The sequence below is a fragment of the Amblyraja radiata genome, chromosome 32 (genome assembly GCF_010909765.2).
Source record: "Amblyraja radiata isolate CabotCenter1 chromosome 32, sAmbRad1.1.pri, whole genome shotgun sequence".
In the NCBI taxonomy this organism is placed as follows: Eukaryota; Metazoa; Chordata; class Chondrichthyes; order Rajiformes; family Rajidae; genus Amblyraja; species Amblyraja radiata.
The window spans coordinates 1,463,580-1,488,728 of NC_045987.1; the positions used below are offsets into that span (position 1 = coordinate 1,463,580).

Consider the following 25,149-nt stretch of genomic DNA (forward strand, 5'->3'; position numbering starts at 1 on the left):
CGGCGTGGAATTAGTGGGCTGAAGGGCCTGTTTCCGTGCTATATCTCTAAACAAATCCAGAGAAAACCCACGCGATCCCTGGGAGAATGGCCAAACTGCACACTGACAGAACTCATAGTCAAGATCGAACCTGGAACACTAGCGCTGTGAGGCAGCAGCTCTACCGTTGCACCACTGTTACATGTGGCCTCCATCACTGAATGTAATGGAGTGAAAGATCTTCATTAAAGTCAAAGATCTTCAATAACCATATCAGCCCTGGAAGGCAGGGAGACAAGGTTTCTTGCAAGCAATTTTCTTCGAAATCTTATTCAATGTTAGAACAGGAATAGATAGACGCAAAGTGCTAGAGTAACTCAACGGGTCAGGCAGCATCGCTAAAGAGAAGGGATTGTTGATGTTTCATGTCGGGACCCTTCTTCAGACTCTTCAAGTGTGTGTATATAAATGTATATATCTATAGAAACATAGAAATTAGGTGCAGGAGTAGGCCATTCGGCCCTTCGAGCCTGCACCGCCATTCAATATGATCATGGCTGATCATCCAACTCAGTATCCCGTACCTGCCTTCTCTCCATACCCTCTGATCCCCTTAGCCACAAGGGCCACATCTAACTCCCTCTTAAATATAGCCAATGAACTGGCCTCGACTACCCTCTGTGGCAGAGAGTTCCAGAGATTCACCACTCTCTGTGTGAAAACATACATACATTTTATTTTTATATCTATTTATATATATATATATATATCACCCGGCGGGGTCGCAACATCGGAGGCTTGGATTGCCTCAGCGCAGAGGGAGAGCAAGGAGGGAAGAGACAATGACTTTGGGACTTTAAACTGTGTTGAGTGTTTGTTATTTATTCTATGTTATGACTGCAGGCTAAACCATTTCGTTGCTCTGAAAAGTGCAATGACAATAAATTGAATCCAATCCAATATATATATAGGACAGTGTGGTGTGGTCTGATGCAGGTGATTCGAAGGCGGACGCCGGCGGGACAACCCGCACCCACCTGGGAAGCTTCCCGCGAAACTGACGTCACCTTGGCAACGGTTGCCCCGCGTGACGGGGCACGATTGGCTTCGGCGGGGCGTGACCTCGCGGGCGCTCCGGAAGGGGTTTGCGGGGCCGGGTGTGGGCGGGGGCGCGCGCGCGCGGGCGGGAGGAGTCCGTGTGTGTGCTCGCTCTCGCGCGCGCGTGTGTCCGTGTGCTCGCTCTCGCGCGCGCGCGTGGGGCTGGGGGGGCGGGGCGGGGAAGCGCCATGTCGGACTTCAAGCTGGGCATCGTGCGGCTCGGCCGGGCGGCCGGCAAGGTGAGCACCGGGGGGGTGGGAGAGGGAGAGAGAGGGGACAACGGCAGCGGCAGCGGCGGCCGGTCTAGGGCTGAGGCGGGGCGGCAGGGTGAGCGGCTGAGGGACGCCGGCCAAGGGGGACTGAAGAGGGAGGGAGGGAGAGGGGCCGGCCGGGCGCTGAGGTAAGAAGGGCGGGAGAGCGGCGCCCTCCGTCCCTCACCCACTCACTGGGCGGCACCTCGGCCCTCGCCATGTGGCCTCCCTCCCCGGTGCCGGCGTCTCTCTCTCTCTCCCTCCCCGGTGGCCATGTTCGTGCTCCCTCCGCCATGTGGCTTCTCCCCACGGGAACAGGCTGGCGGCCGAGCGCTGTGTCTGTCTGTCTTTCCCCTTCCCCAGCCGCCAGGCTGACGCTAACGCTGCCCGGCCACATGCTGCCTCTGCCCGGTGTGAAGGGGCGGCTGCCCGCCATTTCAGGTGGCCGGGTCGAGGTGTGGGTCTGGGAGCACATGTCTTGCCTCTGCCCCGCCCTCCTCCAGCCGCCCGCTGCCCCGGCTTCCACACAACGTGTTCAAAAGGGAACTGCAGATGCTGGAATATCGAAGGTACACAAAATTGCTGGGGGAACTCAGCGGGTGCAGCAGCATCTATGGAGCGAAGGAAATCTGAAGAAGGGTTTCGGCCCGAAACGTCGCCTATTTCCTTCGCTCCATAGATGCTGCTGCACCCGCTGAGTTCCCCCAGCAATTTTGTGTACCTTCCACACAACGTGCTTGTTTGCGTGTGAGCTCTGGCCGCTGCCTGCCCGCTCAAGGGACTGCAGCTTCTGCTCTACTAGACCCAGGGTAGACACAAAAAGCTGGAGTAACTCAGCGGGGCGGCCAACATCTCTGGGGAGAAAGAATGGGTGACGTTTCGGGTCGAGACCCTTCTTCACCCGTCTCACCATTTTGTGTCTATCTTGCCGGTTCTAACTTCATCCACTCTGGAGCTTAGATCGAGGTAATAACAAGGAACTGCAAAGGTACACAAAATTGCTGGGGAAACTCAGCGGGTGCAGCAGCATCTATGGAGCGAAGGAAATAGGCGACGTTTCGGGCCGAAACCCTTCTTCAGACTGATGGGGGGTGGGGAAAGAAAGAAGGAAAAGGGGAGGAGGAGGAGGAGCCCGAGGGCGGGCGGATGGGAGGGTGGGAGGAGACAGCTAGAGGGTTAAGGAAGGGGAGGAGACAGCACGGGCTAGCCAAATTGGGAGAATTCAATGTTAATGCCATAAGGACGCAAGGTCCCCAGACGGAATATGAGGTGCTGTTCCTCCAATTTCCGCTGTTGCTCACTCTGGCAATGGAGGAGACCCAGGACAGAGAGGTCGGATTGGGAATGGGAGGGGGAGTTGAAGTGCTGAGCCACCGGGAGGTCAGGTAGGTTATTGCGGACTGAGCGGAGGTGTTCGGCGAAACGATCGCCCAACCTACGCTTGGTCTCACCGATGTAAATCAGCTGACATCTAGAGCAGCGGATGCAGTAGATGAGGTTGGAGGAGATACAGGTGAACCTTTGTCGCACCTGGAACGACTGCTTGGGACCTTGAATGGAGTCGAGGGGGGTGGTGAAGGGACAGGTGTTGCATTTCTTGCGGTTGCGACGGAAAGTGCCCGGGGAGGGGGTGGTGCGGGTGGGAAGAATTGACGAGGGAGTTGCGGAGGGAGCGGTCTTTGCGGAAGGCAGACATGGGGGGAGATGGGAAGATGTGGCGAGTGGTGGGGTCACGTTGGAGGTGGCGGAAATGGCGGAGGATTATGTGTTGTATTTGCCGGCTGGTGGGGTGAAAGGTGAGGACCAGAGGGACGTCCCTTCACCTCCCCCCTCGACTCCATTCAAGGTCCCAAGCAGTCAAAGGTTCACCTGTATCTCCTCCAACCTCATCTACTGCATCCGCTGCTCTAGATGTCAGCTGATTTACATCGGTGAGACCAAGCGTAGGTTGGGCGATCGTTTCGCCGAACACATTGAATTCTCCCAATTTGGCTAGCCCGTGCTGTCTCCTCCCCTTCCTTAACCCTCTAGCTGTCTCCTCCCACCCTCCCATCCGCCCGCCCTCGGGCTCCTCCTCCTCCTCCCCTTTTCCTTCTTTCTTTCCCCACCCCCCATCAGTCTGAAGAAGGGTTTCGGCCCGAAATGTCGCCTATTTCCTTCGCTCCATAGATGCTGCTGCACCCGCTGAGTTTCCCCAGCAATTTTGTGTACCTTCGATATTGCAGCATCTGCAGTTCCCTTTTGAACACAAGGAACTGCAAATGCTGGTTTACACCAGATAGGCACACAATGCTGTCGTGACTCGGGGTCAGGCAGCATCTCATGAAAAGTAAGTATACAAAAGGAGTTTCAACTCTGGTTTTGCTGCCTCTGCTGTGGTTTCAAGAGAGTTAGATTTAGCTCCTAGGGTTAAGGGGATCGAGGGATATGGGGGAAAAGCAGGAACGGGGTACTGATTTTGGATGATCAGCCATGATATTGAATGGCGGTGCTGGCTCGAGGGGCCGAATGGCCTACTCCTGCATCTGTTTTCTATGTTTGCCGAATGTCTCTAGAACTGCTTGGCACCTGGTCCTGTATTCTGGCTCTGGATGACCATTGCCTTGGTACAGGTCTGAGCATCTTGCATGGGATGAGATTGCCTCTGTAAGCCTAACCAGTTTCTAAATGTTTTATTCTGTTCTTATGATGTTCTTGGTGGTGGTCTTAAAACAGTTTTTATATGTTTAGTGTTCTCCATTCAGTGATTCAGTTAAACTTAGAAATTAGTCAGTCTCGACCCGAAATGTCACTCAATCCTTCTCTCCAGGGATGCGGCATTCCTTCTCTCCAGGGATGCTGCCTGTCCCGCTGAGTTACTCTAGCTTTTTGTGTCTATCTACAGTCACAGGGAGAACGTAGAAACTGTACCTGCAGCACCTGTAGAGTCGAACCGGGGTCTCTGGCACTGTAGAGTAGCAACTCTACCGCTGCACCAATGAGTTGCCCACAGTGCAAACACGGTGCTGTGCAAAATTGCTGCAGATCTTTAATGTGACATCTGATTTCCACAATGAGAACAAAAAGTAAATATTTAAAGCAGTCACCAGGCAGTATCTGTCAGAATTGACACCTTAACATTGACTCGAAATGTGAATAGATTCTCTTTCTGCAGATGCTGTCGGACCTGTTGTGTGTTTCCAGCAAAACACAGCGCTGGACCAACTCAGCAGGTCAGACAGCATCTGTGAAGGAAATGGATAAGTGAAGTTTCAGGTCAGGCTAATTGATTGTAGTAGGGAAGAGAAAGCTGAGGTGGTACAAAGCCTGGCATATGCAACTGTGCCATTTTGAGAACACGTTGTACTTTGAGTGGTCCTTTAGGCAGAAAAATGTTGTAAATAATACGGACAAATGGAAGGATAAGCTGACTTTACAAATGAAGGTTAATCTGCACTTTCTGATGCCTTGAGTAAGCACTTTCTCTTGCACTAGGCATCCATAGTTTAGTTTAGAGATACAGCCTGGAAACAGTCCAAATCGATCACCCATACACTAGTTCTATGTTATCCTACTTTCTCATCGTATACATTAGGGGCAATTAACCTACAAACCTGCATGTCTTTGGAATGTTGGAGGAAATTTGAGCTCCCCGAGAAAATCTACATGCCCCAGGGGGAATACAATTTCAGCATGGGCAGTGGCCGTTGTCAGGATTCCGTATTCAGGAAGCCCAAACTCAGCTCTCGCACTAAGGCAGTAGTCTACCAGTGTGTCCTATCATGCTATACATTGTACAGTACCTCACTGTCCGTGGCCACATCATGTCCTTGGGATCCATCTTGCCAGTGTTGCAGGTGCTATTGGCATGGCAACCTGGAAAAAGATGATTTTGCCCATCAGATTCCCAACACAGCATTCCTATTAATCATATTCTCCCCTTATTTTCCGTTAATACTGTAATTTATTCTCTGTCACGTGGCTGTCAATATCTTTTGATTTTTTTTGACATTTAACAAGATAAGGGGTAATTTACAGTGGCCATTTAATCGCACAGCACAAGAAATCCAGATGCTGGAAAAATCGAAGGTAGACAAAAAAATGCTGGAGAAACTTGAGAGAAGGAATAGGCGACGTTTCGGATCGAAACCCTTCTTCAGACTGGTGGGGGGGTGGGCGTAAAAAAAAAAAAAAGAAGCGGAGACAGTAGGACTAGTAGGAGAGCTGGGGGGGGGGGGGGGGGGAAGAAGACGAGCTATCTAAAATTAGAGAAATCAATGTTGATACCGCTGGGTGTAGACTACCCAAGCGAAATACCCAAGCTTGTCTCCTCACTACATTTACTGCTGGCTCCAGTCGCAAATCCGAGTTTTCCAGTGATCTGTGCAAGGCATTCATTGATGCTGGAATTAGACTGTGGAAATTGGAAAACAAATCTCTCAGAGGTTTTTTAGAGAATTGGGCAGAGGAACATATACCAAGCGAATCATCATTACGGAAAAATTGTGTTGACAGCAACCTCAACATTGCTGTGCAGAAAGTTAGAGATGAAGCTGCAACAAAATATGGATATCAATAGGCGAGACAACTGATGCTGTGGGGAGATATGTGCCAATGTGGTCATCGGTACACTGGAGGCAGGTCAACCATCAAAGGAGTATTTGTTGACAGAAGTATTGGAGAAGTCCATCAGCTCAACTATTGCTCAGTTGTTTACATCTTCACTTGCTGTACTTTGGCGAGAAGGTATAAAACACGAGAATACTCTTCTGTTGGTGACTTAAAGTTTTATTCCCCAAAATGTTGCATTAGCTTACCTCAAGGACTTCATAGAATGGCCAAGCACATACGTACCTTGTTTCCAAATGTCGATCGCCTAGTTTCCAATGTCAAGAATATCCTCAGAGTACCGTCACGTGTGCAGTTGTTCAAGGAAATGGCACCCGAGATTCCGCTACCTCCTCAGACTGTTTTGACTAGGTGGGGTACATGGCTCTCTGTTGTACTCTACTATGCTGCAAATTTTGAAAAGATAAAATAAATCGTCAACTGTTGTGAAGAAGAATCTGCTGCAGTCAGGATCATCAGTGAAATCGTGCAGAAAAAGTCCCTCCACCGCGATCTTGTGTTTATTGCTTCCAATTTTGAAAACTTCCCACAAGCTATCACTTCCCTTGAGAAATGTGGCAAAACTTGCAGGTTTTCACCAAAATGACTGACGATATTCATAAAGTTCCTGGTGATGTAGGTAAAGACATACACGGAAAATGTGAGAGAGTGATTTTAGCTTACAAAGATCTTGAATAAATACAAAACATAGCTAAAGTTCCCAAAGGTAGTTGTAATACACAAGATATCAACATGAATATAAAGTCGGTAGCTTGTTTCGAGCATGCACCAGTGACCTCAGCTGGGGTTAGAAAGAGGTTTTTCACAACTGAAGCATATTCTGTCTGACGGACGGCATAATTTAACACCAAATAATTTGAAAAAAATGCTAGTAATTATGTGCAATCAGGCAACTTGGGTCATTTAATGAAGTATACCTTTATATTATTATTTTTGACCGTATTTAGGTGGTGGAAATAAATGCCTTTTTTGTCATAAATGCCTTTTTCGTGCCTTTTTTGTAATTTTATTATGCCTTTTTGCCTGCCTATTTCAGAGTTTTTTAGTGCCTAAACATCCTGGCTCTACTAATGAGTAGAACAGACACCTTGAGTGCTTAAGTCCTTGGGAGTATTGAAGTCTGAAGACCCTTGAAGGTGGCAGCGTAGGTAGATATTGTGGTTAAGAAGGCAAATGGTATTCTGGCTTTCATTAATTGGGGCAGTGAGTGCAAGAATGGGGAGGTTATGCTTGAAACATGGAAAATAGGTGCAGGAAGAGGCCATTCGGCCCTTCGAGCCAGCACCGCCATTCATTGCGATCATGGCTGATCATCCCCAATCAATAACCCGTGCCTGCCTTCTCCCCATATCCCTTGATTCCACGAGCCCCTAGAGCTCTATCTAACTCTCTCTTAAATCCATCCAGTGATTTTGGCCTCCAATACAATACAATACAATACAATTCAATTTATTGTCATTTGGACCCCTTGAGGTCCAAACGAAATGCCGTTTCTGCAGCCATACATTACAAACAAATAGACCCAAGACACAACATAATTTACATAAACATCCATCACATTGCTGTGATGGAAGGCCAAAAAAACTTATCTCTCCACTGCACTCCCCCCCCATGTCAGAGTCAAAGTCAAAGCCCCCGGCGGGCGATGGCGATTGTCCCGTGGCCATTAAAGCCACGCCGGGTGATGCAAGGTCGCGCACCGGGTCTTGGTGTTAGAGCCCCCGGCGGGCGCTCGCAGTCCCGCGACCATTCCAAGCCGCGCGGGGCGATGGTGTAAGGCCCCGCTCCAGGAGCTCTTCAACCCCGCAACTCGGGCGGGAGAAGTCGCCGTTGCGGAAGCCCCGAAAAGCGGTCTCCCCCCAGGGACCCGCGGGCTCCCGGTGTCACTGTCCGCCAAACCCGCAGTTGCAGCCACCGAGTCTCCGGAGGTCGGGCCGCAGCAGCGTCCACCACAGCTCCACCCGCTCTGGACTCGGCCAGCTCCGCGACGGTGAGGTGAGTAGTCGGCACCACAGCCCCCGGTCTTCCTGTTGGAGGCCGCTCCTCGTTGCAGCCCCAACGACAACGGAGACCCGACAAAGAAAAGGTCGGGTCTCCCGTGCAGGGAGAGATTTAAAAGTTACCCCCTCCCCCCCCCACACCACCCCCACCCCCCCACACACATACCCCAACAAAAAATAACAAAAACTACATAAAAACATAGACATAAAATAATAAAAACGCAGACGGACTGCAGAGGCCGCTACTGACGAAAGTCGCGCCGTCCACTGCCCAGTACTGATTTTGAATGATCAGCCATGATCATATTGAATGGCGGTGCTGGCTCGAATGGCCTACTCTTGCATCTTGTTTCTATGTATTGTTTTTCTGCTGACTGGTTAGCACGCGACAAAAGCTTTTCACTGTACCTCGGTACATGTGACAATAAACTAAACTGACAAGGCCAAAAACTAGTGTATATCTAAGTGACTTAAGAATAGGACAAGACTCAGAAGAGAGTCTAAGAAGAACAAACATAAAATATTAGAACTGCTTTTTGAATTAAAAGGGGTGATAATTATCTTAAAAATAATTAGCAGTAATGATGTAAATGGAATTAGGGAATTGGTGAACACACGGGATACTTAGTTCAGTATTTATATCAAACAAAGTTTACCAATGCTCAGGATGAAATAAATATTTTTACAAGAAAATTGCTGGAATTGAGGCACATGTTTGCCAAATTTAATAAACAGAAGAATAACGATGGTGTTAATGGCACTAAAGAGTGGCATATCCCAGGACCAGATGGTTTAAATCTCTGGATTTTAATGGAAGTAAATGAGAACTTTGGACCCAGAGCATCTACAAAGTTCTCTCAATGTGTGAATCATTCCATTAATAAGGATCACTCTGCTATCTCAGAAAGGTGAAAGGGAAACCAGGGAAATATCAGATCCATTAGTCCAACATCTGTTGCTTGGAAAATTACTACAGATTATATTTAATAATAGGGAGTGAACATCTTGAAATGTTTCAGTTGATCAGCGATACATTTAAAATTGATCAACTGATGAATCTTGTGCTTTTTGAAGAGAGGGAAATGGGCAGTTACTCAACTATGTACCATGTGGGATCCCTCATTCATTGCTTTAATCCGTTTTTTAGCACGGATAATGGAATAGTAAACTGCATCTCAAATTGGAAAATAAAACAAAGATGGATGCCTTTATAAGCCGTGTTGAAGAAAGTATTAAATTAGAGATACTAAGGAATTGGAATAACTGATGCATTTATAGCAAATGTAATGTTATCTATCTTGAACCTGAAAGGGATAGACAAAAGTTTTTAAGATAATGAGTTGAAGAAAGTCCAAAGGTCATGCGAGTCCTCTATAGTTTGGAAAGTAATCCAAATGGCTTTTGGAATGTTGTCGTTTGTTCCTAAACACAGAACGGGAGTGGGAGAAGGGCTCCTGTCCCTCCAAATCTGGGTTTGTTACAGAATATATTACTTTTTCACACAGAGAGTTGTAAATTTGTGGAATTCTCTGCCACAGAACACAGTGGAGGCCGATTCACTTGATGCATTCAAAAGAAAGTTAGATAGAGTTCTTAGGGATATGGTGAGAAGGCAGGAACGGGGCACTGATTGTGGATAATCAGCCATGATCACATTGAATGGCGGTGCTGGCTCGAAGGGCCGAATGGCCTACTCCTGCACCTATTGTCTGAAAGAGGTGGCTTTAGAGATTGTGAAGGCATTAGTAGAGATCTTTCAATAATCATTAGAATCAGGAGTGGTTCCAGAAGACTGGAACATTTGAAATGTTACACTGCTGTTCAAGAAGGGAGAGAGGCAAGAAGAACATAAAGTAACTTGAACACATATTTGATTCAATCTCCAGCTTTTTGTGTCTATCTTCGGTTTATATAAGCATCTGCAATTCCTTCCTACACATCTATTGTAGCTCTACTGCCTAAATTTGGATTGAATTAAATATGTGTTCAAGTTATGAAATCTGAGGTCAGCAAAAATAAATAAAGTTGAGTGGTCCATGGTTTAGGAATGTACAAGTGTGATTTGCTATCTTTTTGCATAGACTGGCTTGGTGAGCCTATCATTCAAAAATGATAGGATAGGGCACATATAAATCAGGAAGGGGTGGTGTTGACAACCCATGGGACTCGAGCTTTAGAGTGGCTTGATTAAACCAAGTATCACGATCAAGCTTGGTCCTGCAATAGGGCACCGAGGACTTCACTGTCAACTTGTGCTGTGGGTGGCAGATACTATTAATCGAATTTAAAATCTGGGAAGATAAAATGAGAATGTGGCGTTTAAAAATCTTCACGTCACTGAAGAGAGACACAAAATACTGGAATAATTCAGTGGGACACCCAGCATCTCTGGAGAGAAGGAAATTATGACGTTTCAGATTGAGAACTTTCTTCAGAAACGTCGCCCATCTTCGTTGTATAACCAGCATCTGCAGTTCCTTTACGTCATCTTCATTATTCCCCAGATAAATTGTGCATGTCTCAGTGTTGGGTTGACTCACGGCATCTCATACCCAGCCCAATTTTCTGTTGGGCAAGGCTTCACTCAGAAATACATGCAAACACTGCTTATCTTCCCCAAAAGTGCTGTTCTATTATGAGATGGTGTGCAGATTTTCTCTATGTGCAACAAACTAATATTTCTAATAGCCGTTCTTAACAAAAAAATTTACCTAACAGTATTGTTTTTCATTTTCAGACTAAATACACACTGATAGATGAGCAAGACATCCCAATGGTGGAGAATTATACCTTTGAGGTAAGCAGGCATGTGAAAACACTGAGAAATGTAACTTGCATTTAAATTACTTTCACTGTTAATACAATAGATAACTATTAATAGAGCAGTGTCAGAATTGCCCTAAAGATCAGCTGCTCCTAAATGTGAATTCCATTCCACTGCTTGGCTCCTTTATTTTGCGATTGCTATTATTTCAACTAGGAAGGGGGCAAAATCTAAACCCACTTTGTAGTTGCACCTGTTTGCAGATCATATGGCCAAACAAATGATTTGATCGAGAAATATAACTTTCCATCAACTGGATGATTCACTGCCCCTTACAAAGCTGACCAATGGGTTTCTGTCTCATTTCACTGGAATCCATGTCTGGTTGTTGGCTATCTTGCTTCGAGTGGGATACCCTGAAAGATGTGCCAACATTTTAGATTGAATTTCTGCTAAGGCTTTCTTTCAGCAGGCAGTTGCCATCGCAGATACTCACCCATTAGCTCATGTTATGGCAGTGAATGTTTCCTCAAAGATAGACACAAAATGCTGGAGTAACTCTGGGTCAGGCAGCATCTCTGGAGAAAGGGAATATGTGATGTTTCGGGTCAAGACCCTTCTTCAAGGTGTTTCGCCAACTTGGGCAAGATCTTTTGTGTTTTTTGAAGTATTAAATGTGGTTACATAATTATTTGTGTTTGGTATTAGATTTTATTATTTCAGAGACACAGCTTGAATTATCTTGCAAGGTTATAAAGTGAACAATGTGTGATGAATTTATCCGTATACACCTGATATTGTCTTCAAATATGCGCAATTGGCTTGAGAGAATTTCTGTGTGAGTCGGGGTTCGTAACTGGTTCACTTCGGCCAAGTAAGCTGGCATTGGAATACCAGAATTTGCATTTGGATGGAAAAAATAACTCCTGGTTTTGTCTTTTGAGAACATGCGTGTTGTCGATGTGACTGAATTCAGTAGTCACTCGTTTTGTAGTCGAACAAGAAATTGTTTGCAGGATGTCACGATTTCTGGTTCGACTAAAATTTTGCCTACATTTAAGGAAGCCATGAACATTTCTGATTGGTCCTAGATCGCCTGGAAAAACCTAGCGATTGAATTATTTGGAACCTATTTGAATAGTGGATGGGTTTCTAGGCAGAAGGTTTTCTCCTGGTTCTATAAAATTATTTGTAAACTTTTATATGCTTTTCCTAACAGGCTCGGATGGAAATTGATGCTGATGGAAATGGTGCAAAAATATTTGCGTATGCGTTTGACATCAGCAAACGAAGAGGCTCTGGGCGACCTTTGCATGAGCTGCTCTGGTGAGTACCACAGTAATTTTATTTAGCGAATGCAAAGTCCTTTAGCCAAGAAGTTGCCTCTTGATCTGCTGTATGAAGGGTGACAAGTCCTCCTTTGAGTCTTTGTTGAGGGCATGCTTCAATGATGCCACAGTAATGATAGTGTTGCTTGATGCTTATCCATATCTTTCCGAAGCCTCTACATCTTCCAATGCACACACAATCCCTCCTTGATTAGTATTGGCCACCAGCTTGGAAATGTGGACACAAGATTGTAGATGCTGGAATCTTGCTTAAATTTGTACATGTGGCTGTTCTCTTGTTTAAGAGTGCTGCACACCAATTTTGCTGGTCCTTCCTAAAATACTAACTATACTTCAATCTTTAGTCCGCATCTTCGGTCATTATTTCATTGCGTCAAAGATACTTCATGTCGTTAGCATTAACCCAAAGGTGATTTGTTTAGTAAGAGGTCAGGATTTGCTGTGAAACTAGAACTAGCACCTCATTACTGGGATGGTATGTGGAGTGTTTAAAACTCTTCTGACAGATCCTAAGCCAGAAAATTGATCCCCTTTCTGTCTGCATATACATAAAACCTACCACAGTCCTGAGAGAGCAAGCATAGAATACCTCCACTCAGTCTGCCTGAACCTACCTGATCCCCCGGTTGCTCAACACTTTAACTGCCCCTCCCATTCCCACACTGACCTTTCCGTCCTGAACCTCCTCCATTGTCAGAGTGAGGCCCAGCGCAAATTGAAGGAACAGCACCTCGTATTTCACTTGGGTAGCTTACACCCCAACGGTATGAACATTGACTTCTTGAACTTCAAGTAGCCCTTGCTTTCTCTCTCTCTCCACTCCCTCCCCCATTCCAGTTCTCCGACCCGTCTAACTGTGTCCGACTACATTTTATCTCTATACAGCCCACTCCCCTGACATCAGTCTGAAGAAGGGTCTCGACCCGAAACGTCACCCACTCCTTCTCTCCAGAGATGCTGCCTGTCCCGCTGAGTTACTCCAGATTTTGTGTCTATCATAGTTGTTGACTGATGGTTTGGAAGTAATTCTGCCAAACTAAATCCCATATGAAGATGCACTTGTCAGCAGAACTAGTGAATAAAGCCTCTTTTATATTTAGTGAATAAAAGCTAGTGCTGTTTATTGGGTAAAGGCCTGTAAAAGTGATTTGCTTATTTTAAAGATAGCAGTAAATAAGATTGCTGTGTATGTTTAGTGCCATTTCTATTAAACTGGGCTGTTAAATGTCCATTATCCTTTAGTGCAATGCGCCTGCTCACCCCACATGAGCCTCCTTTCTATCCCTCATTTTCTGCCTCCCCATCCAATACTTTGATTCACTTTCAAAAACAAGCAATTCCACTTGAAATGTGTTGGGGAAACTCGTTCTGACTTTGTTTTTAGTGTTTCTTCTCATCCCAGTAATTTTCTACATCATTGTAGGAAATTGCAAGAATTTGCTGAATATTGTCTACTTCTGACAGTTCCCTTTCTGGACATCAACCGGCTCTGGCATGTATTTTCTTTACACCTCTCCCACCTGGCTTCCAATTCTGTCTGCATTTTATTTCTGCTTTGATGGCGAGATTCTCCACATCAATGACTTTAAGGTCAAGGATGGTTTATTGTCATAATTTCTAAATCGGAACAATGAAAATCAGCTGCTTGCCTTGACCATTGATTTCCACTATCCAGAGATGACAGGGCTCTCGAGGCGTCGTTCAAATATCCCCTACATTCAGATTCTGTCACTTTCAATAGGATTCCACTGACAGATACAGTTTGCATCTCCCCTTTAAGAATTCTGAAGGCACTTTTCCTTCCATGACTCATTTTTAATGTTAAATTAATGAAGGTCAGTTAACTCGGATTGGAATGGAGGAGATGCAACTTTTTGTGACATGTATCTTCTGCACAATTATTGAAATTTGAAACTATTCACTCTTTGGCGAGCCTGAAGATTGAAATTTCCTCTAATTTCTCTTGCTATTTAATGGGTACTAGTGATTTTAATTGATTGTGCTAGACTAATATCAAAGTGGAGGAATCTGATGACACCGGGATATTTGGTTGCCCATAGTTTTAATGTCATATATAAGTGGTAAGGAGCAGAAATAGGCCTTTCGGCCCATCAAGTCAACTCCGCCATTCAATCATCGCTGATCTATCCCTCCCTCCGAACCCCATTCTCCTGCCTTCTCCCCATAACCCCTGACACATGTACTAATCAAGAATCTATCTGCCTTCAAATTATCCATTGACGTGTTTCACAGTCTTCTGTGGCAAAGAATTCCACAGATTCACCACCCTCTGACCAAAAAAATTCCTCCTCATTTCCTTCCTAAACAACGTCCTTTAATTCTGAGGCTGTGACCTCTAGTTCTAGACTCTCCCACAAGTGAAAACATCCTCTCCACATATATTCTATCCAGACCTTTCACTATTCTGGAAACTATTCAATGAGGTCCCCCCTCATTCTTCTAAACTTCGAGTACAGGCCCAGTGCCGTCAAACGCTCATCATATGTTGTGTGTCCACTGTGTGACCTTTCCTCTTGCCCTGCGTCCCAGGGCGAGTACGCCTTCCCGACTTTGCAACTCTTTGGGGTAAGGGAAATTCGTCCGTACAAAATTCAGAAAAAGTACCTGAACACAATTTTTGTAAACGCATTTTTTTAACATGCGCCGATGACTGGACTTGACATTAAGGGAAATTGCAATATGGGCAGTTTTCCAGAAACTCGACCACACTCACTCATGCCTGGTACACAGGTTGATTGTATAACTTCCCACACCAGCTCAATGGTAACTGTATTCAAAGACATGACCAGTTCAGAGGCATTCCCAATTAAATAACACATGTTGATTGATAGTGTTCCATTATCTGCTCTGTTCTGGTTATCTCTGAAACGTGCAACTGTCTGCCGTTAGCCTGCAGTGCGTTCAAATTATTCACATGCTTAGGCCATAAACCCAACTCTTTCCATTTCTTACTACTGCAACTCTGTTTAAAACAAAAAGAGCATGTTTTACTCCATGAATTAAAAAAAATATCTAGTTCCTCCACACTGTTAATAGGAGTTTGTGGTTCATGTGTTGGATGAAAGGTGACCGGACTTCAAATCTTCAAAATTCTTTAGAATATTCCACGAGTCATACAGAACAGAACCAGGCCCTTTCAGTCCAACTTGCCCTTGCTGATCAAGATGCCCCATCTGGAAAACTGACCACCTGCCGTGTGGCCCGTGTGCTTTTAAACCTTTCGTATCCATGTACCTGTCCAAATGTTTTTTCAATGTTGTTATAGTACCTGCCTTAAACAATATACTCCAATCAACTTGGGCAAGTTCCTGTCTAATACCTTCGAAGTTGGCCTTGCTCCAATTCAGTGTTTAACTTGTGGGCCTGCCCTGGCTTTATCCATAACTATTTTAAAGCTATAGAATTGTGGTTGCTGGTCCCAAAAGGCTCGCCCATGGACACTTAAGTCATGTGCTCTTCCCGATTTCCAAAGAGTGGATCATGCTTTGCCCCTGTAAATATTGCTTGAAGAAAGTTTCCTTAACACGTTTGACAAATTCCACTCTGTCTCAATCCTTGGCACTATGCTATATTGGGGAAGCTTAAATCCTCTATTATGTCAACCTTATTTATCTTGCAGTTGTCTGCAATCTACTGGCATATTTGTTATTCTAATTATTATTGACTGTTTGGAAGCCTGTGGTACACTCCCGTCAAGGCAATCCCCTTTATATTCATCAACTCCACCCATAGAGCCTCAGTTATTAATAACCATCAGTTATTTTCTTCAAAGATAGCCACAATGCTGGAGTAACTCAGTGGGACAGGCAGCATCTCTGGATAGAAGGAATGGGTGACATTTTGGGTCGAGACCCTTTCCTTCTGATTTTCCTGTGTTGATGAAATGGGGAATTTCATGTGTGGCTTTTCCATCTGTTTGTACTTTATGTTCAGATTCTTAGAGGCTTTTAAATAACCATTCTCCATTCCTACTTGTCCAGGGAACGGCACAGGGGAGGGATAGCGCCACGTTTCCAGGTAGTTCACATCAATGCCGTGACAGTGGACAACCGACTGGATAACCTCAAGCTTGTCCCTATAGGCTGGAGGCCAAAGGCAGAAGAGATCTCCAGTAAACAGAGGCAAGTCAGAACTGCATTTGAAGGTGTTGAGTGTTTTCTGTATATTTTGGGTTAGAGGTATAGCAATGTTACAAAATTTTGAGATTTTAAAAATCAAGTCTGTAATTTATCCCATCAGATAAAGCATAAAAATAAGTTTAATTTGACACCTAATTCACTTTCATATCTCAAGTATTTAAAAAGTTATGGCCATTTTCATACTCGAAAATGAGCATCTTGTTCCCTATTGATTTTCTATGGACATAACAAAAAAGTTGTGATCGTGAACAGTCAAAAGCCCATAACTTTCTTAAAAATTAAGAGAACTGAATGAAATTTTCAGTTATCATAGATTGAAGCATTCTGAAACAAATATAAAATAATCTTACTTGGATGACCTGAAATTAAAGCATATAATTAGTTAGTTACCTAATTGTAGCTAATTTCAGACTTCAATTACTAGATCTAAACATCTATCCATTTCTTAATAAATGATTAACATTTTTAAATAGCCTAAATGTCCAAATAATATTCACAAATAATTCACAATAAAACATGATTTTTAAATCTCATTTACATTAATTTATAGGCCAAATGGAAGGAATTCAGTGTTCAATTGCTGTAAATAAATGCCCATTTAAATCAGCTTTCCAGTGGGTCTCTGTGGAACGCGCTGGTTTAGAACGTTCACATTGCGGTAGATTTGTGCCCCCAAATGCCGAGAAAAATACTGCGCGATATAATGGGCCCAAAATGAGCTACTCGCAATATTAAACTTTGTATAAAGGGATCTTTAGAAGCCCTTTTTAATGTAAAAATATACAACCTACCTTCAGCTGTCTGCTTTATGAGACCCTGCGGTTGCTGGCGGTCGCGGGTTTAGAGATTGATTTTTAAACTACTATAACTATTATTCAAGGCCTTTAAACCTAATAATAGCTTTTGCGACGGGGTCTTCCAGCGATTTTTCGTTAATAATTAACTAGGCTGAACATCTTCGATTTGAACAGCCTAGAGAAAATCGCGTTTTAAACCCGCCCCCTCTAAACGGCGCCAAAATCGCGCACACCCGCAGCGGCAGATTTTCAAAGACGCTTCAGGTAGGCTTTGCAACATACCTAAGAGGTATCCACAGATTTACTCACTAATGTAGAAGATGCATGCTTGCCTAGAGAAGTTGAATTGAATTAAAGGTGATGTGTTACAGGTTGTTCAAATAAACTGTGCCTTGGTTTGAGAACTTTTAACGATTGAGTTACTGGTAGCCATCAAGGGCTATCTGCTCTGGTAGCAGCAAATGCTACCTGGAGGTAATCTGAAATGGTGGGTGGTCTGCAACGCTACCCACTCATTACTAGTGCTTTTCACTGTTTCTAGCAGATTTCAGGCAAACAGTCATACAACATGGAAATAAACCCCTATGCTCAACTTGCCCACCATTTATACTAGTTCCACCTGCCCACATTTGACCTGTAACCCTCTAAAGAACTGCACCCGTTCCACTGGGTGGCGCAGCGATGGCAGCCTCGCCAACAGTTATTCTGTCTTTTTTTTGTTATATTTGGTGTGTTTTAAAAGTATGTGTTGATGTTCTCTGGTTTGTTTTATGTGGGGAGGCGGGCGGGGGAAACTTTTTTTCAATCTCTTACCTTGCCGGAGATGCGATTGTTGTCCGGATCCTATCTCCGGTCACTCTGCAGCCAAACATGGAGCTGGCGACCTTACTCGGGACTGACTTTGAGCCCCATCGTGGGATGTGAACTTAGCATCTGAGCCGATCCCTTGCCTGGGATCGACGCTCCAACCGCAGCCTGCAGATTTCACCATCGAGGAGCTCGCAGTCTTGGGTAGAGACCGATGTTGGGAGCTCCAAATGATGCAGAAGGTTTCGACCAGCCCCGACCCAGGGTCAGATTGCTCGGCACGGGGGAGCTGAGATCCCCCCCCCCCCCCCCCCCCCCCTGATGTTGGGGGGGATCTCAGCCAAGGTCGCCTCGTCAAAGGAAGGCTCGAGGCCCCCGACCACGGGGGAACAAAGAAGGGAAGAGATTGAACATTTTTTCGCCTTCCATCATAGTGATGAATGCGGAGGAGTCACTGGTGGATGTTGATGTTAAAATGTATCTTGGTGTGTTTTGTTTTTTTATTGGTATCACTATGGCAAATCAAATTCATCGTATGTTGCAAAACATACTTGGCTAATAAAGTATGATTATGATTAATCCATTGTTATCTATGTACCGATTCAAATGTCTTTTCAATGGTGTAACTTAGTTTGAGTTGCTCTGTTTTACTGTGCGCTTGATAGTGCTGTGCTAACAGTTTTTTCTCTTCCATGCAGAGAACAGAGTCTATATTGGTTGGCTATCCAACAGGTGCCTGCAGATCCCATTGAGGAGCAATTCCCCGAGTTGAATCTCACGCGTTACTACAATGCCAATGGTGACATTGTGGAGGATGAAGAGGATTCTTGCACGTATTATGAGTGCCATTATCCACCATGCACTATGATGGAGAAACAGGTGAGTGTGTATACTATCAAAGGAGCAACAGTTGCTTTGTTTTCTGTCTTAACTGAAGGAGCTTGATTTTATACAGCACTTTAATCTAGTTGTAAAGACATCCAAGGGTGTTTCATGGAAGTCTCATACAGAGTGAGATAGTAGCTGACCTAATAGGAATGCTTTATTGTCACATGTGACTAGGCACAGGAAATTCTTTACTTACATACACGATCTAAACATTACCCCCTGACATCAGTCTGAAGAAGGGTCTCGACCCGAAACGTCGCCCATTCTCTCCAGAGATGCTGCCTGTCCCGCTGAGTTACTCCTGCATTTTGTGTCTACCTTTGATTTAAACCAGCATCTGCAGTTCTTTCCTACACGTATACATTACATTGATCAATAACAATCTTACCGTTGAATTGATCAAATTGCTGTTTTTTCACTGTCTCTCTCCCAATTGATGATTTTCAGCTTCGTGAATTCAACATCTGTGGCCGTTGCCAGGTGGCCCGATACTGTGGCTCCCAGTGTCAGCAGAAAGATTGGCCGGCCCATAAGAAGCATTGTCACGAGAAGAGGCGTCCACTGCAGCAGGAACTCGAGCCGGAGCGATGACCCCTCCTCTGCCCTGCCCCTCCTCACCCTCGCCCCGCATGCTTTCGCCATGGTTCAACAGTGGCGTCAGTTTTGTTTTGCACAATTCAGACTGGACACAAAGTTCCAAAGGCACTGAGGAAGAGAAAAAAATAACCAGAAAGGACTTGAGGAGGTCTCTGTGAGAAGAGGGGGGCTGGGGCTTTTCCTATGATTGATCGTTAAAGAAGACTATGGAAGTTCCCAGTCGGGAGCTTCTGACTATATTTATATGTTGATATGTATTTGAACAAAATCTTATGTACAGTTTTTTATGTTGTAAAATCTGATCTGTTTGAAGTTCGGTGATAACGTGTAGCTGAACAGAGTTACCTAAAAAAACGCAATTTGCTCCGGTAGCATTATGTGACTCTGGGACAGCTTGCTGCTAATGTGATTGTAGAGAAGAAAACAAAGACCCAGCTTACTGTGTGTTCCAGAGATAACACTAACGCCAGGTCTCTGGAACTTGTTTACTTGGCGAGGGGGGGGGGGGGGGATAAACATAACCGGTTGAAAGCATTATTAGTGACAGCTGCTGGAGTGAATGAATTATAAGCATCTTTGTGATATCATTCTCGTACTCCACTTGCAACACACAATGCAGTCTGCCACTTGTCTCTGTGCTGGAGGTTATGTTCAATGTAGCACTGATCAAACTCCAGGTGTGGTGCTGCTCTCAATCAGTATTTTTTCAAGTCGTATCAGACTATTGGGAAACATAATAATTAGAAGTTATTTCTCATTCTTAATTCAAGACCTACTAAAGGCACATCGTTTTTAAGGACACAGCGGGTATGGAATAATGGTACAGGAATCCACTTGGTGGCGTGAATTGCTTTTTAAATGTATCTGGTCCTGCTGAGAAGCCATCTAATTAGTATAGGGCCAAATTGTTCCTTGTCTGGCATTATAGGGAGAAGGCTCATGACTCGTTCATATTTCCTGAATGGGAGGTGGGTTTGAAATTGAAATCCAACTCCGAGATGGAATTTGGTTCAGGTGCACAGTGTGATACCATGTGTTTACAGACGGTGCTTCACTGATTCCTCCCGATGTCCTGTGCCTCAGTGCTGCCATGGCCAAGTTCCTAAGTATTAGGCATATGGAGTCGAAACTTTGGATTTTTACCCCCCCCCCCCCCCTTCCCTAAAAGAATTTACCCCCCCCCCCAAAAAAAAAGAATGTATGGCTTCAGTTCACCTTTGCTGGGACGTGGCGTCTGTGAATGTGATGGGTCCCGTTGGGAATGGACCAAGAAAGGTAGATTACATGGGAGATTACACAGTGCAGTTTGTACTCGTTCTCCTCGTCACTGGGTATTCACTTCTGTTTGCTCCTCTCTTGACTACATGTATCTGAAACCGGCTAGTTTGGAGGTGTCATTTTAATGCAGCACAAATTCCTATTTATCTTTGGACATTTTTACAAGTGTTAAGTATATTTTTTTAAATTAGTAAGTTATTTTCATTGGAGTCAGCAGACAGCTGGTATCCAGTTTAAAAGCTGCTGGTTATCCACTGTGCTTGAGAGCATGATGGTTTTGTGCATGTCTCAGCTGGGTGGGTTTCACATAATAGACGGTGGATGGGTACACCTTGGAGGTCTTGCTCCCCTATAGCCATAATTGTACACTCTGTAAGGACTTTAAAAATAAGATTTGTTCAGTTAGTCCCAAAATGGTTTCCCTCCTGTTAAGGGGCAAAACTTTAATGTGGTCTGGAACTTGAAAACTGGCACAAATCTCCTTGCCATTTTGCAATGATTTTTATTTCTGGGTAGAAGGGAGACTGGTTGAAGTATATCAGGCAAGCAGAGACCCATGAACTAATATGAAAGCTGCTGTATCTGTGTGCATGTTTTAAATGGGTTGCTGTTACTGTATTGTGCTGTTGCTGTGCCAAGCTTTGCTTTTTTCCCCAATTGAAGCAAAGGCTCTTTCAAGATTCAGATACCTGTTTTAAGTACAATGGAATACTGCGGATCTAAGCCAGTGCAACCTCTTGCCACTTAACCCGCCTACTGGAATATTTTGATGGTCCAGTTTCAGATGTTTCAGGTGTGCATTTAATGCAGATAAAGCCAGTGTAATATTCTCCCATTTGATTCACTGCAGCTTCCTTCGCTTTAATAAGTGGGTTTAGCATGGTACTTTCTCCACAAAACATTGATTTGCCACCTTTTATGTATAAGTGCCCCGAGGATGCACTAGTTTATATTTGATGTTGGGTTTGATAACTTTATAATTTGATATAAGGAAAGTGGCAGATAAGACTTGCATTGTATTTCCAATCTCTTCCTCTATGTCAATTCTAGCAATAATTTTCTTACTTTCCCTTATAAACCAAATTGCATTATCAACATACCCAACTAGTTTGTATCTGGATCCCAAGAATAATCTAAACAGTATGGCAGTGTAACCCAGGATGTGTCACTGCAACTATTGGGGCTTGCTATCTGCTTTCTGGTCACTGAGCAGATTTGCCAACTTCCATACAGCTGCATGTGAATAGATGTGCAAAATATACTTTTTTTACACACTTCCTGCAAACTAATGAAACCAATAAGCTCCTGCTTGGGATATTTCACACTAAATGTAACTGCTGTGGTTTATTAAGTTCTGACATTCACAAAGAAATACAATTACGGTAATGTCTCTTGGATTTAACTTCTCAAAATTCTGAAATTAAATTTGGAGTGGTATTGTTCGATAAAACAGCTTCATTTAATTATTCCAAGTCCACTTATTCCATTGAAGCACACTGCTGCACAGATTATTGTGGATCACTGATTTAGTGATACAACTGGCTCCATCAAATGCGAGTTATGCCCAGTACAGTCGGATGAGATGTTCAAATGCAGCCAGACCAATAAAAACTCAGAAATGCGTTGATGCTGTTCCAATTCTAATTACAATGTTGTGTGGTCAGCTGCAACAAATGCAGATCACTAGCCACTTCAGTGTTGATGTGCCCTCAGTTTGTTTCATGCACTGAATACAGTTCCTTGCCTGTATTTAAAATTGTTAAATAAAGCTGAATCAAATGTTTTGACTCTGCAAACCAATCTTAATCATTTTATTTCTGCTTGTGGTCTTTCAACCCTGGCATTTGCATTTAAATCATATCCACAGAAATAGCTGAAAGATTACTGTTCATTTTTCAAATATTGATTGATAGTACCAAGAACCCACAACCTGTATTCAAGGAAAACAACTTTAACTTCTTTAATAGGAGTTATGGAAGAGCAAATGGATTTGGGGGAGGTATGTTTGTGAATCACTAAAGGGTTGGAATTCAAAGAAGGAAGTGATGCTTGTACAAAATCAAGACCAAAGGGATGAAACACTTTTGAGAGCCAAACTTCAAAGACATATGGGCCTTGGGGAGATTATAGTGCAGATTTGTTTGATAAATCTAAGGTTAGAAGTTAAATTGACAAGTTACATGAAAAATTAATGTTCCTGTGTTTTAGAATGTTGAATGATTTTTTTTAATCTGAGGGTTAGTTGGACAAGATACAGAAACGAATTTCCTTGGAATCGGGAATAACACTGGATATGGAGCGGATCCATATAGGAGGTAAATATGCATCTTATATAACGAATTTATTAAAAAAATTGCTCTGCTAAAGATGATAGCTGATGTTCCTTGGTGTTAATGTTACCAATAATCTATTACCAACAAACCTCATTCGTGTGACAGCCAAGAAGGCACACCAACGCCTCCACTTCAGGAAATTCAGCAGGTCCCCAATGACTTACACACTTCTACAGATGAACCACAAAAGTATTCTGCGTACGAAACAACTGCGGATGCTTGTTTAAATCGAAGATACGACACAAAATGCTGGAGTAACTCAGTGGGATGGGCAGCATCTCTGGAGAGAAGGAACGGGTGACGTTTCAGGTCGAGGCTGAACAAGGGTCTCGACCCAAAACATCACCCATTCCTTCTCTCCAGAGATGCTGCCCATCCCACTGAGTTACTCCAGAATTTTGTGTCTACCTCCCCATGTCAATGTTCATTCAAGTCCAGTTTGTCACACGCTCTTTGTCGACTCCAGCACTTCCATTTTCTAGGCTCCCATTCCATCATCTTCACCATGGATGTCCAGTCACTCTACACCTCTATCCCCCACCAGGAGGGTCTCAAAGGTCTCTGTTTCTCCCTCGACCAGAGAAGCAACCAATCCCCGCCTACTGATTGTAGGAAATTGGAGGAACCGCACCTCATATTCCGCTTGGGGAGTCTGCATCCTGGGGGCATGAACATTGAATTCTCCCAATTTTGTTAGTCCTTGTTGCCTCCTCCCCTTCCTCAGCCCTCCTGCTGTCTCCTCCCATCCCCCAGCCTTCGGGCTCCTCCTTTTTCCTTTCTTCTCCCCGCCCCCCCCACGCCTGATCAGTCTGAAGAAGGGTTTCGGCCCGAAACGTTGCCTTTTTCCTTCGCTCCATAGATGCTGCTGCACCCGCTGAGTTTCTGCAGCTTTTTTGTGTACCTTCGCCTACTGATACTCTCCTCCGCCTAGTGGAGCTGGTCCTTACCCTTAAATTTTCGTTTGACTCCTCCCATTTCCTCCAAATACAAGGCTTAGCTATGGCCACGCCCATGGGCCCCAGCCAAAGATCCTCCAGAATCTTTGGCCCCAGCTATGCCTGCCTCTTTGTAGGGTATGTCGAACAATCCTTGTTCGAGACATACCGTGGCCCCATCCCCGAACTCTACCTCCGCTACATCGAAGGGTCCAGGTCAAACTCCATGTCCATCTCCACTTGTACCCAAAGATATAAAGATATTTTGCTTGTACCCTCCATTTTCTCTTGTTCGCCGCCCTGCCACAGACGTGTTCCTTTTTGTCCTCTCTTCTTTAGCACATATTGCCTGTTGATCACTTTGATCCAGACATTCCCTCCATATGCTGCTCGATCTGCGTAACCGAAACCCCAGTACATTCGTTGCAACCGCAAGAAATGCAACACCTGTCCCTTCACCTCCCCCCTCGACTCCATTCAAGGACCCAAGCAGTCGTTCCAGGTGCGACAAAGGTTCACCTGTATCTCCTCCAACCTCATCTACTGCATCCGCTGCTCTAGATGTCAGCTGATTTACATCGGGGAGACTAAGCGGAGGTTGGGCGATCATTTCGTCGAACACCTCCGCTCAGTCCGCAATAACCTACCTGAACTCCCGGTGGCTCAGCACTTCAACTCCCCCTCCCATTCCCAATCCGACCTCTCTGTCCTGGGTCTCCTCCATTGCCAGAGTGAGCAACACTGGAAATTGGAGGAACAGCACCTCATATTCCGCCTGGGGACCTTGCGTCCGGTTGGCATGAACATTGAATTCTCCCAGTTTTGCTAGCCCTTGCTGTCTCCTCCCCTTCCTCAACCCTCGAGCTGTCTCCTCCCATCCCCTTCGCTCCATAGATGCTGCTGCACCCGCTGAGTTTCTCCAGCATTTTTGTGTACCTTCGATCTTCCAGCATCTGCAGTTCCTTCTTGAACACCTCAGTACATTTAGTTGGTATTGGAGAGCACCAGCATGTGTTTTTCTAGCCTGAGCTTTAAACTCCCGCGGCCGCTTCACGCCGACAACCGCTCGACGCACATCGGCCGCGAGGTCACGTGTGTGTGTGTGGGGAGGGGAAGGAAAGCCGAGCGCCACCACGTGACCGCAAAAAAGGCCCGCCTACTCTGTGACGACGCGGCGTGCTCGCTGCTGTGATTGGTGGCCGCCGCCGTCGATCACGCCGCGCCGAGCGGAGGGCGACGGTGGGAATGGTCGTCGCGGCTGCCAATCGCGGCAAGGCCCGCCTCCGATGGGCGGGGGGGGGGGGC

General features: G+C 44.9%; 2 protein-coding genes across 3 annotated transcripts in view; one reads left to right on the forward strand and one right to left on the reverse strand.

The window, feature by feature from the left end:
- LOC116991063 overlaps window positions 1–5,178 on the reverse strand; it is an 18,465-nt gene extending 13,287 nt beyond the window's left edge. Inside the window, exon 1 of the mRNA XM_033049399.1 lies at window positions 5,111–5,178. The gene's annotated coding sequence lies outside the window, so the exon portion shown is untranslated. The remainder of the gene's footprint in view (window positions 1–5,110) is intronic.
- On the forward strand, window positions 1,244–22,372 carry zmynd19 (zinc finger MYND-type containing 19). 2 transcript variants are annotated; one of them, XM_033049456.1, is made up of 6 exons: window positions 1,244–1,316; window positions 10,674–10,733; window positions 11,920–12,026; window positions 16,051–16,191; window positions 18,512–18,692; window positions 19,149–22,372. In XM_033049456.1, the coding sequence occupies exons 1-6, from the start codon at window positions 1,266–1,268 to the stop codon at window positions 19,290–19,292; spliced, it is 684 nt and encodes a 227-aa protein (XP_032905347.1). In that variant the 5' UTR covers window positions 1,244–1,265; the 3' UTR covers window positions 19,293–22,372. The 2 variants fall into 2 exon arrangements, with proteins under 2 accessions (XP_032905347.1, XP_032905348.1); XM_033049457.1 differs by lacking the exon at window positions 1,244–1,316 and adding an exon at window positions 3,630–3,657.
- The last annotated feature ends 2,777 nt before the right edge of the window (window positions 22,373–25,149 follow it).

Coding starts and splice junctions, on each gene's coding strand:
- zmynd19 (XM_033049456.1), top strand. CDS start 1,266: ATGTCGGACTTCAAGCTGGGCATCGTGCGGCTCGGCCGGGCGGCCGGC. Junction 1,317..10,673: donor TCGGCCGGGCGGCCGGCAAG/GTGAGCACCGGG, acceptor TTTCATTTTCAG/ACTAAATACACACTGATAGA. Junction 18,693..19,148: donor GCACTATGATGGAGAAACAG/GTGAGTGTGTAT, acceptor GATGATTTTCAG/CTTCGTGAATTCAACATCTG.